The following is a 13,127-nucleotide window of genomic DNA, read 5'->3' as shown; positions in this document are numbered from 1 at the left end:
CCACTGAGCCCCCAGGGAAGTCCTATCCTAAGGCATTGCCCAACCTCAAAACAACATTCCTCTCTCAAGAACACCCTGTGTTATGCAAAACTAAAGAGTGCTGTATGTGTGTGTGTGTGTGTGTGTGTGTACCTGTGCACAGAGAGATGGGGGAGTTTGGGGGTACTGCAGGGAAAGTTGACACAATGGGGTAAAGGAAATGAAAGTCTTTGAAAGTTTCTCTCCCCAGGGCCTGCATCAGTCTTACCTTCACCTTCACCTGGGGGCTACAATAGTGGAAGAGCAGGAAAGCATTTGGCAACATGGTGCGGGTGTCATTGGCTCTTAGGGGCTGGGCTTGGGGGGGGCGTGGCCACCACCTCTGAGACACATACCTTCCAGGAAAGAATGTGGCAGTGTCTGCAGAGCTGAAGGGTGTCTCCATACTGCTCTTTCCGTGGGTAGCACCGTGCAAGTTTAAAATACATCTTCTTCCAATCCAGCTGTCCTTTGTCGGACAAGATTAATCGCTTGCGGATCTAAGTATCAAACACATAAAAGTTGTTCTGAAAAGTTCTGCTCCTGCCCCCTTTCCCCACCTTTTTCATCTATACCCTGATGATAGCCAGGGAAAGAGTAGCAGAGAGATAAAAATGTCGCTTCTGATCTCTACCCAGTGAAAGAAACAATAGCTTTTAACCAGTCTTTAAAAGAAACAGGTGGCTGGTGACATCTTCTGGTGTTGAAAGTTTAGGTGATCTCCATAAACAACTTCAATCTTTTCTCTGCTACAGACTTGAGTGATTATTTCCAGGGAGATGCGGTGACTGTTTGGCACAGTGGCTCTATTTTATATCTAAATATTAGTGGCTTCGTGAACAGACCCTGTTGAACTCACACTTCTATATAAAGAAGTTGGGGAAAAAAAAATCTGAGGCAGTGTGTGGAGGGGAAAAAGGCCTAGAACTGGTGTCCGAAGACCCAAATTCAAATCCAAGGCCATTTTCCTCACCTGGAGAGCACGCCACTAATTTGGATATGTCATTTAGCCACTTGTGGCTTCAGTCCCTCCGTCTGTTTAAAGTGGGCATAATATGCTCAGTCACTTAGTCGTATCCGACTCGCTGCAACCCCATGGACTTGCAGCCCGCCAGGCTCCTCTGTCTGTGGGATTTCCCAGAGAATACTGGAGTGGGGTTGCCATTTCCAACTCCAGGGCTACCTTTCCCTGGCTTATCAGCATAACATGAAATAACATCAGGAAAATCCTTTAGCTGTAAAATGTCATAAAAATGTAAGTTATTTTGTTATAGAAAAGAAGGGCTATTGCCAATTTATGAATTGTTTTCAGAGCAAGCTGTAAAATGGGAACGGGCTAAAAATATAAGTTTTTTTTTTTCCTTCTTGAATTACATAAAAGAAATCTCACAAGTATTATTTAGAAACTCCTCAGACTGCTTTCTAGTCAAACTAGGGAGCACCCCAGGGTGGGTTTGAGAAAGATGCCAAGGAAGCTTGGCAGGGTGGCAGGCAGAGTGGGAGAGAAGGAAGGAATGACCGCTGGGCGATACCAACCTGCCGCTCGGAGAAGTGGTACTGGCAGAGCTTCTTCCATAAGAGCCGGTCCTCACTGAGCACGTGCAGGTCGGGGGCCACCTGGCCCAGGCTGACCAGGTCTCGCCCGTCGCTCAGCCTTTGCATGATATTCAGTTGTAAGCACAAAGGCAGGTCTGTGAAGGTGAGGCCCTTGAAGGCAGGCTGCAAGGAGAAGGACGGTGTTAAGTTACAGGGCGGAGAGCAGCCAGGCACCAGGCGACACCCTCCAAGGATGCAGCTGTCCCCTTGCCCTCCAGCCTCAAGCTGGTTTATTGATCAGAGCAGCCATTCTCCCTGCCCTGAGTACAAGACAGGACCCATGACCGAGATGCACAAAGAACAGCCTGGAGCAGCTCCGGCCAATGGTGCCAGAGAAATTTTCCTAAGTTGCACAAAACTTTATGCTTAAAAAAAAGTAGTTGACATACACTATCCTGTTAGTTTCAGGTGAACTACAGAGTGATTTGATATTTACATATGTTATGAAATGACCATCTAGTAAGTCTAGTAACTGTGTGTCCCCATATAAAGCTATTACAACATGATTGACCATATTCCTTATACTACAGCCCCAGTGGCTCATTTGTTTTATAACTGGAGGCTTGTACCTCTTAATTTCCTTCACTGATTTACACTTTTACTGTGAAGTGCTAAGTTGCTTCAGTTGCTTTGCAACTCTAAGGACTATAGCTCACCAGGCTCTTCTGTCCATGAGATTCTCAAGGCAAGAATACTGGAGTGGGTTGCCATACCCTTCTCCAGGGATGGAACCTGAATCTCTAATATCTCCTGCATTGGCAGCTGGGTTCATTACCACTAGCACTGCCTGGAAAGATTCTGCTAATAGCAAGAGTTGGATTCATGTGCTTTTCTCAATTACAGTAGTCCTGAAGGACTCACTACCCTGGCAGGGCACCCCCCAGCCTCAGATCTCATGGCCTGCCTCCTTGTGACCACCGATCCTCCAAAACAGGCTTTCTCACTGGCCCCCAAACACTGCACACAAGGCTGTTGCTCTGTCCAGGCCTCTGCTCGCCTATAAGTGACTCTTCTCAGATCAAGTTCAAACTCGTGCATGCCAAGTCGCTTCAGTCGTGTCCAATTCTTTGCGACCCTATAGACTGTAGCCCACTAGGCTCCTCTGTCCATGGGGATTCTCTGGGCAAGAATACTGAAGTAGGTTGCCATGCTCTCCTCCTCCAGGGGACCTTCCCAACCCAGGGATCAAACCTGTGTCTCTTAAGTCTACCTGCATTGGCAGTTTTTTTTTTTTTTTTTTTTTAACCAGTAGCCCACCTGGGAAGCCCCTGTTCAAACTCACCTCCTCTGAAAACTGCTTTTGTGTCTCCCTCAAGTCTTAGGCACTGCATCTTCCTAGAATTCCTATGATCTCTTTTAGACACCACTGTCTTTTTTGGCTGCACCAAGGGGCATGCATGATCTTAGTTTCCTGACCAGGGATGGAACCCAAGCCCCCTACACTGGGAATGTGGAGTCTTAACCACTGGAACACCAAGGAAATCCCATCTTTCAGACCCCGTCTCCAAAAAAAAGCTTAATGGAAAATTCCTGCTAGGATATAAGCTCCACAGAGGCAGAAATTTTTGTGTTCTTTCATTGCTATGTCTAAAAGAGTCTAGAAGTGTGTTAGCATATAGTAGGCACTCAATAAATATTTGTGGAATGATGAAAATAAAATAATTAAACAGGTAAAAACAACCACAACAGAAAGACTCTGTACTTGTGTGTGTGTGTGTGTGTGTGTGTGTGTGTGTGTGTGTGTATACATGTATGCACACTTTCGGAAGGGCTGGTCAAGAATCTTTCAGCCTAAAGATCCATCTGTTCAGGCATCTCTATTGAACCTTAGGCTCCATGGAACATTTTGAAAACTACTTATCTGTGGAGAACACACTGGCAATTAATTGTGAGCTTCTCCAGAAGCTTCTTCTATTATATCCTTGCATTTATATTTAAGTCCTTTATTGTTTAAATTTGGATGAGCTTATGTTAGCCTATCCAGACCTAGATCCTTGAAGCCAAGGTCTAAGCTTGTAACGCCTGCAGACTAGTCTAGCATAAAAACCCTCTTCTGGCGCTAGAGTTGCTGCAGGGTGAGAGACCCAGAAACATAAGCAAATCATTGGAGAACAAAGGTTAAATGCCACCAAGGAGACAAGCACCAAGTGCTATGGGAACTATCTGTACAGAAGATACTCAGTAGTACTTGTTGCTATTTCTTGAACAGCAACTAGCTTCTGCCATCTGGATAAGAAGTCAGCACAAATCGCTCGAGACCAAGACTGTGGTTCTGTGTCCTTCCCATGCTAGTCCTGGGTGAGCTCTTGAACTTGAAATAGTGACATTTTTAGCTCAGTGTTCTATCACCTCTGGAGGTCACAAGAGGGGAAAAACACACACACACACACACAAACAGGATGAAGAAACCTTTCCTTAGCTCAGGGGAAAATATCCTGGGAATGGGTATTGAGTTCCCTCCTTGAAATTTTAGCTAACTAAACTCTGTACGAGGCATGTCAAGGCTGGAACACGTACGATTCCAAGGGGACACACAGTGTCAGCGATCCCCGCCTCTTCACCCTGCCGTGTCTTTGCAAAGCAGGACAGGCATGTAGAGGGAAGGTGGGCAGTCACAGGGTGCCTTGGGATGCTGGATGATGGAGAAGAACAGGAGGTGGCGTGGGAGGACCATGGGATGGAGAAGCAGCAGATCGAGATCCCGTGGGAAATCTGGGTCTCAATTTCTGTACGTCTGGTAAAGAAACTGCCTGCAATGCAGGAGACACAGGTTCAATCCCTGGGTGGGGAAGATCCCCTGGAGAAGGGAATAGCAACCCACTCCATGGCCTGGAGAATTCCACGGACGGAGGAGCCTGGCAGGCTATATAGTCCACGGGGTTGCAAAGGGTTGGACACGACTGAGCGACTAACACTTCCTTTCATACTTCCTTCGTGTCCAAAATGAGCAGGCTTAGAAGTCTCTGAGGATCCCCTCCAGCTCCAACCATCTCAGACTTGGAGTAGCATCAGCCTCCTAACCCATCAGAAGTGTCTCTGACTTGACAATTTATACTGTTCAGGCTGCTGGGCTGAACTTTCAACTGTTTGCAGAATTCAGGACTTTGCTGGACTGCAGAAGGTCCTAGACCCATTTGTCATTTATCATCTGTGGCTGATCATATGAGCCAATAAAACTGCCATGAGATTTTCTTTTTGTTTCCAGCACTTCAAAGCATCTACTTTTTTGGTTAAAACTCCCAGGCCAATTATTACATGAACTCCTATTAAAGTCCACTTGGCAAATTCACTCTCAAATTTTCAAACCTGAACTTTTCCAAAATCCTTGCCCAGACCCCATGCTGAGCCTTTACTCCTGATAAATGATTAACTGCTTGTGTACCTTCTTCTATTTGAATATAAACATATTAAAGAAAAAGAAGTCACTCTTGCTCCCCCTATCAAGTATTTGGCCAAAAATCCTTTTATATTCACCCTGCCTTCCCTGCCCCACTACGCTTCCAAACTCTGTCTTGCTCACAGCACACTGTGATTCTGTGATTCCCCCCTGCGCCCCCCGGCCCCAAGCCAGTTCTCTTCGTTTTTCTCCCTTTTATTATTTATTATATTAATTATTTTGCCAATAAAAATTGGCTCCATAGAATGAGATAGGAAATTCTGAAAGAAAACAAGATTATGTGCTGGGGAGATACTGATAGAACTTTGGCAAACAGAAAACAATGACTGTAAATGTCACCTTAACATTTTCATGTAATAACATACTTCTCTTTGGTCCAAACTGTTAAAAAGTTTTAAAATACAGTCTACACTGAAGTAATTAAGTCCCTTGGGCTTCCCTGGTGGCTCAGATGGTAAAGATTCTGCCTGCAATGCAGGAGACCTGGGTTTGATCCCTGAGTCAGGAAAAGCCTCTGGAGAAGGGAATGGCAACCCACTCCAATATTCTTGCCTGGGAACTACATGAACAGAGGAGCCTGGTGGGTTACAGTCCTTGGGGCCACAGAGTCGGACACAACTGAGCAACTAAATTTTTTTCTGCCCACCCTCACTTTCTCTCTCTCTCTCTGTCCATTTTTCTTTCCTCTGAAGACGTGGGCATTTCTGTGAAAAGCACTTCAGAGCTCCATGGGTTCCCAGCACTGCTATCAAAATAATGTAGCTCAGAGCCATGGAGGGTTAGGAAGGAGGGCCTGAGAGAGCAGAGACTGATGGGTATCTTAAGCTTCTGCAGACAGGCCTGGGTTCAGCCCACATCTTATTGGTGGGGAGGCCCCGGCCAGATTATTCTTAACCGCTCAGTCTGATTTTTCTCATGAGACAATGTCTGGAAGTACTGAGCACAGCGGCCAGTTAATATTAATTTTATAATCACCTCTCCTTACAATTAGGCTTCCCTGGTGGCTCAGACGGTAAAGCGTCTGCCTGCAATGCAGGAGACCCGGGTTCGATTCCTGGGTTGGGAAGATCCCCTGGAGAAGGAAATGGCAATCTACTCCAGCACTCTTGCCTGGAAAATCCCATGGATGGAGGAGCCTGATAGGCTACAGTCCATGGGGTTGCAAAGAGTTGGACACGACTGAGCGACTTCACTTTCACTTTGCTTACAATTAGTCACTAGACGAGTTAATTAATACATTAGAGGACTTTGAAGAGTGCCACAGAGTGAGCCCCTCATAACAATAATAATAGCTGACGCATTTACAATACTACATGTCAGGCTCTGCTCTAAGTGCTTTCTATGTATTAACTTATTAAATCTCATACCAGGACTATGAGATAGGCATGATTGCTCCTATTTCCCAAATGAGAAAAGTGAGGCACAGAGATGTTGAATATCTATCCCCAGATCTTGCAGTTGGTAAATTTTCATCCTCATCTGTATACAGGGCAGTATTTCGTGACTGTATTCCTCTGAACGCTGAGCAAGTTCTTTAGGTAGGTGTAGGGAGGAGAGTTGCCTTCAGTCACTCATTCATTCAACTAATGTCTACTAACTGCCATCTGCTTTGGTCCAGGGACAGGAAACAGAGCAGGGAACTAAAGGTACTGTCCTTTCTTTGTGGAGTTTATAAGCCAGTGGATGAATATATGTATCAGATAATTTCAGTTCATCATAGCAGCTCTGAGGACAGTAAGATGACAGAGGCTTCAAAAGACTGGATGGTCAGAAGAAGCAGCTATTTTCAAAGCCCCAAGGTAGGACCAAGCTGAGAATAGCTTGGCCTCGCTGGGGTGCCATGAGCAGAGGGGAGACTGAGATGAATTTCAGGGTCTGATCCATCCTGTGTGAGATTTCATCGGATTTAAAAGGTTTGCAAAAAGCTGAATCACTGAATACATAGTTGGAAGAAAGCTGGATTGAAAAAATTTTGGAAACCACTGATGCTAAAAAGCTTTGCCATTTTAGGAATAAGAAGCTCAGGGTTCTGACCTCAGCTCTGGCCTGACTGCTGTGTTACTTGGGAAAATCACTGGGCTTCTCTGATCCCTCCTCGCCCCTCACTCCATGAAGGGTGAAGCAACTACAATGGGTACCTCCCATGAGAGTCTGTAGATAAACTAAGGAGGGCTTTAGGGAGAGCAGACACATGAAAGTGGGCAGATGTGGCCAAAGGAGGGGGCAGCTCCTGTGAGGGAAAGAGAGAACAGAGGCAAGTTCTGGGCAAGCGGGACCGTCTAAACGGGTGTTCCAAGTTATTGGAGGGAAGATGCCCTTGAGATTAATGGGATTTGCTCATTTATATAATTGACTAGGTATCACTGGTATCTATGTAGTGTGTGTGTGTACGTGTGTAGTGTAGCCTATGTAATTCTAAGGAAGTCATAGAACTCTGAGGTTTCTAATTATTCCCTCTGTTTCTGAGTTAAAAAAAACCCAAGACACAGAGAGGTTATTAACTATAAAGTCAAGGACACTGAATTTTGCAAGCTTCATACAGTGAAACACTTAAAAGAGGTCAAAGAAGTTTTTTTTTTTTTTTTTTTTTTTTATGTTTCATTCTCAAGAGACGAGGCAGAACCTAACTTATCAGGCTGGATCCCAGAACCACTTAAAACAGCCGTGGTGAGTGATTAGATAAGTCAGCCAAGTGCTACGTGAGCGGCCTAAGTGTGTCTGTCCATTAGGGAGCCTTGAGAGATTACACCAACATCTTTCTCACATTTTTCGTGTGTCTTGGTCCTTCTGCTCACTCTCAAGAGGACAAGAGCAAGGGGGCCAGCTTATGTTTTACAAGACAGAAGAAACTACTGGTAGTAATTTAGCTGGAAATGTGGGGGGTTTGGTTGATTTGTGTGCCTTGAGTGAGACTTGCCCATCTCTTTCCCCACCTGTATGTTTACAGTCTTTACTCAAAGGCTTCCTTTCCTTCCAGTTAATAACTGGAACTAGAGTTTTAAAAGGCTGGTACCATCAGTTCTCCAAGCCACCGCCGTCATAGCTTCTTTGTATTCCAGGCAGCATCTTAAAGCTATAAACGAACTTGTACTTTAAGAGGAAACGGGCAGAAATCTCCAGATCCCACTGAAGATTTCAGTGGTATAGCCAACATCTGATCCAAAGGTCAAGTTTCCAGTTTTTCCCACCTTTCCATTGGTTGTCATCCTCCATGGGCTTTGATCCTGCTCTGCCAAGTTCTTCCCACCCTCCCTTTATCAGAAAGTCCCCAGCCCACCCTCAGCACCCAAGATACAGTACCTGAGCAGAGCCATCTAGGCTCTTCCATCACCAGAGCGGGTTTAAAGTCCTGGTGAGGCTGCCCAGCATCTCGACAGAGGAACTGACTGCAGAGGGGCCTTTCCTGCTGGGAGGAAGCTGGGGGGGTCCCTGCTTACCCTGGTGATTTGGATGTTATTCAGCTGCTGCTGCCAGTGCAGGATCGTCTCCATCCGATACACCCACATGTTGATGTTCCCCACCAGCACAGACTTGCCGACTCTTTGGACCAGGGTACATAAGGATGTGTAGAGGGTCTGCAGGAGCTCCCTTATTAGTCTAATGTTTTGCTGGTCTTCAAGGACTTGAGTGTGGGGAGAAAAACAGTAGGAAGAGTTTATGAGACTAGAACACTCCATAATTTTACAAGTGGTCCTTTCTTCTGCTCTATTGTGCTCGTGTTACCGGGTACACCCCCAGGGGATATGGTCTTCTTTCTCACTGGTGTTTATTCTACACTTGCCTAAGCTTCTGCACTCGAGGGTATGCGGTAGAGTTTCCATTATCTAGGTCCCTCTTTGTTCTCTTCTCTCCATTTTCCACAAAGACTGTTTCTCTTTTCACTGGTCCCGCCAGCACCATGGGCTCACCTGATCTGAAAGCAGTGTCTCTTGCCCAGCAGTGATGTGTCTTTCAGATGATCAGTGGTAGAAGCATGGGTCTAGGGGTCAGGAACTTGGATTCCCATCCAGTCTGGCTGCCTCTTTGTGTGATTGTGGATAAACCACTCTTTCTCTCATGTATACAATGAGTCAGTTGAGACCTCCAGTTTTTTCTAGCTCAGAGAGTCTGTGAATCTATCCTGCCTTTCACCCTGCTCACTTTTCTAGGAATGTGGAATCTAGAGGTTTGGTAGCCAAGGTTGGGACGTGTGCCTCCACTGAGAAGCCTGAGAGGCAGAGAGCAGGACAAATGGATGATTCCAATACGACAGGATGGTCATCGTCCCATCCTTTGTCATGCGCACGAATGGCCCTCCTTTCTCAACTGGAATCTGGCACCCATGAAATGCATCTGGAGTCATTCATTTCCATCCACTCACATTCCCTTAAATCCAGTGACATGTCCACTGCATTGGAAAATCCATCTGCCCAGCCCCAGGCCTATAAAAGGGGGTGAGAGAGTGGGAAAAAGCTCACCTTTCAGTACCACTTTTTCCAAAATGTTCATGAAGTTCTTCTGGGCAATGCCACTCAGGGATGTGAGCTGTGACTTCGCTATCAGTTCCAACAGCTGTGGATAAAAATAGAAGTTGCCAGGCTTAGACTACAGAGATATTTTTCTCCTCTAATCTTCACTTTTGAGTCACGTGACACATAGATATGGATTGACGGGGAGAGATAAATGGCAGACAGGGCCACAATGCAATAAAAAGCAGATGCTCTGAGTGAAAGACAAATGGGGGTAATCCAAAACCTCGGCATCAGGCTGAATATTTAATTGCTTTCTTTCTTTTAAATATAAAGAGCTTGGCATCAGTCAGGGCTAATTCATTCTACTTGTCCTACTTCAACAAGTGAAGCTGAGGTTTTCCAAGGGGAATAAAACCTCCCACGACCCATGATGTTGGAGTTCTATATAATCACTCCCAGAGGGAGTTCTACCCGGACTTGAACTTCTCCCCACTGGCTGGGACTGCTCTCAAGGCACCAAAAAGCTCAAGTTCAGCAGTGATGTGCACTTTTCAAGGAAGTGGCAATTCTTATCCAGATATCTCCTGCTTATGCAGTGCTCAATAAACATGTCCATTAATTAGAATCTTTCATCACGCTTAACTCTTTGTAGAAAGATGCCAATGCATGACTGAATCCCTTTGCTGTCCCCCTGAAACTATCACAATATTGTTAACTGGCTATGTGTGTGCATGTGTGCTAAGTTGCTTCAGTCGTGTCTGACTCTTTGGTGACTCTATGGACTGTAGCCCACCAGGCTCCTTTGTTGACGGGATGCTCCAGGCAGGAATACTGGAGTGGGTTGTCATGCCCTTTTCCAGGGGATCTTCCTGACCCAGGGATTAAACACACATCTCCTGTGGCTCTTGCACTGCAAGCAGATTCTTTACCACTGAGCTACTGGAGAAGCCCCCTAATTGGCTATACTCCAATATAAAATGAAAAAAACAATATAAGATATAGTAAAATTCTAATAAAAACTTGTAGAGTGAAAAAAAGAAAGAAGCTAATAACAGGAAAAGAGACCTTCAGGAATATATAGTGTATACATATCTTTCTACCTAGAGGTTAGGATCCTTGTAGTTCTTAAAATTATGTGCAAGTCTTGTTTTGACTACTTATTAGATCTGTGACTCTGGGAAAGTTCCTTAATTTCTTAGTGCCCCAAGTTTCTTCATCTGTACTTGTAATACTAGAGTCTTCAAGATTGGTGAGTGTTAAATGAGGAAACACACATAAAGCCATTAGCAGAGCACTTGGCATAAATTAGGTAGAAAATAGAGGTTGGTTGGTTTATTGTGGGAGTATGGTCCATGCCCCCCCACCCATGTTATCACTAAACAAAAAGAAATAAAGATAATAATTTAAGTTGGTGCACCCTTAGCATAATCATTCTTTTTCCCTCAAAAGTAAAATTCTTACAGATACGGCAAGATTTTTCTTTTTTAATCAAAAATGTTGTCATTGAAAAAAATGAAAATTTAGACTGAAATGGGGTCTTAGTGATCATACAGTTCAACCCAGTTAACAAATGAGCAAAATGAGGCCCAAGAGACTAAACTTCACCAACTACACCACAAGAGTGAAAGGGATCAGCAGGATCTTCTTAACACACTTCATGCTTTCACAGTTATTGAACAAAAGAGGTTGATATAAACGGAAAGTAATTAACTGCACCCGGAACCCCACCAGGCAAAGGAAAACTGACTAGTCTCACAGCCAGTCAATTAGATGTAGAGAACCAAGATTCCCCTTTATGTTAAAGCTTGAGTCTCTGCTCCTAGGAAACTTTCCAAAGAAGTTTCATCTCCTGGGCCAGGCCCCAGCCCAACTTCACTTCAGGTCAGTAATCACCAAATATGACACTGTACGGGGTACTGGAATCCAGGCTGAGGGAACTAGCAAAGTGACATTTAAAAAATTGGGCTGTAGAGAAGAATTGAAACTTTTGGATCAAAGCCCCAGGCAATTCAAAGAACCTCTGTTTCCAAGGCATTTGTTTAAAAAGTTTTGTCCCCATGAAGCTCCTTAGGAGCCTGTTGAACCACGCACAGACTTTTAATTTCCTGAAAATAATTTTGCTCGAAGTTAAAAATATGCTCGGGCCACCTGATGCTAAGAGCCAACTCATTGGAAAAGACCCTGATCATGGGAAAGACTGAAGGCAAAAGGAGAGGAGGGCGGCAGAGGATGAGATGGTTGGATGGCATCACTGACTCAACGGACATGAACTTGGGTGAACTCCAGGAGGTGGTGAGGGAGGCCTGGTGTGCTGTAGTCCACGGGGTCATAAAGAGTCAGACACAACTTGGTGACTGAACAACAACAACAACAAGACCCCCAATCCTTCCCTGCCTGGCTTAGGTATCTCTCACACATGCTGGGAGAGATGCCGTCTTTGGGCTGGGGAGGATGGTGAAGAAAGGATGGTTTGCTAAGATCAGTACTGGGGATTCAAGGTTGGATGTCAGGAACTGACCAAATGCCCATGAGGAGAGGAAAGAAGTCAACACATCAGCAGAAGCCATGTCCCCGGGGGGGTGACCAGACTGGATGTCCTCTGCATGTCCAGCTCAGCTCTGTCACCAGCCAACACGTGACAGTCGAGAGAGGGGTGAAAAATGGCACAAAGGACTGGCCAAACTTTTCGTTTATCTCCCTGACCAACAACAAGATCCAGAAGGCCAAGACCACAGCCTATTAATACCCTGAGCCTCACATGACCAGCACAAAGCAAGATGAAAGAAAACAACAGTCTTGAGGTGGCTCTGGGAAGGGCAGTCGGCTGTGAGCCATGACTCATCACGGGGTAGGAGGTGGGGTAGGCAGAACTCTGCCTGAAATCCATCCAAAAGCCCCATTCCATGTGACTGCCATCTCACGAGGGCGTCAGCTTCAATCTTGTCTAAAATTGCACCAATCCCAAGAACACAAAAATTCTCAAGGCTATGACTGTGCATTTGAGGGGAAACAAGAAAAACTCTTTAGCCTGACTGAGATGATCTTTGACTAAGGAAGAGCAGCAAGACAGAGTAGCAAAAACCAGTCAATTGGCAGAAGAATAACATGTCAACCACCCTCTGTTTATTCCTGTGTCAAAAGAAAGTCCTTCCTTTCACCGCCAGGCAGCCTCGGGGTCACGAGAGAACCCTGGAACAGGAGGAGACCGGACGCTCTAGCTGGGTGACCTTTGCAGCTGTCAATCACTTAGCAAGTGTTTCTGTGTGTCAATTCTGTTCTAATGTTGTGGTAGGTGACGTGGATTAAGACACACGATCCCTAGACTCAGGGGGGTTACCGTCTAGTCTGTGATGTAAGTCATTTTACTTTCCAGAACCTCAGTTTCTTCATTTCTGAAGTGGACATTAAAAAAAAAAAAAAGACTACCTGGGACTTCCCTGGTGGCCCAGCAGTTAAGAATCTGCCTGCCAATGTAGGGGACACGGGTTCGATCCCTGGTTCAGGAAGATCCCACATGTCTCAGAGCAACTAAGCCCATGTGCCACAACTACTGAAGCCCGGGAGCCTAGAGCCTGTGCTCTGCAACAAGGGAAGCTACTGCAGTGAGAAGCCTGCAGACTGCAACTAGAGAGCAGCCCCACTTTCCGCAACTAGAGAAAGCGTGT

The 13,127-nt window shown here is 45.5% G+C and overlaps 1 protein-coding gene and 1 non-coding gene across 3 annotated transcripts in view; one reads left to right on the top strand and one right to left on the bottom strand.

The window, feature by feature from the left end:
* The window catches only part of FBXO32 (F-box protein 32), a 37,793-nt gene that overhangs the window by 5,592 nt on the left and 19,074 nt on the right, over positions 1–13,127 (bottom strand). The window contains exons 5-8 of one of the 2 annotated variants that reach the window (XM_061438672.1): positions 9,469–9,562; positions 8,449–8,633; positions 1,555–1,737; positions 375–518 (exon numbers count right to left, since the gene is read on the bottom strand). In XM_061438672.1, coding sequence (XP_061294656.1) covers positions 375–518; positions 1,555–1,737; positions 8,449–8,633; positions 9,469–9,562 — 606 coding nt within the window. The remainder of the gene's footprint in view (positions 1–374; positions 519–1,554; positions 1,738–8,448; positions 8,634–9,468; positions 9,563–13,127) is intronic. The other variant, XM_061438673.1, reaches the window with a different exon arrangement.
* TRNAC-GCA (transfer RNA cysteine (anticodon GCA)) lies at positions 6,006–6,077 on the top strand. The gene has a single exon. It is a non-coding gene; the product is annotated as a tRNA-Cys (tRNA).

This window comes from Bos javanicus, chromosome 14, assembly GCF_032452875.1.
Source record: "Bos javanicus breed banteng chromosome 14, ARS-OSU_banteng_1.0, whole genome shotgun sequence".
Classification (NCBI taxonomy): Eukaryota; Metazoa; Chordata; class Mammalia; order Artiodactyla; family Bovidae; genus Bos; species Bos javanicus.
The sequence above is the reverse complement of the archived record's forward strand: the minus strand, read 5'-3'. Positions and strand labels throughout refer to the sequence as shown.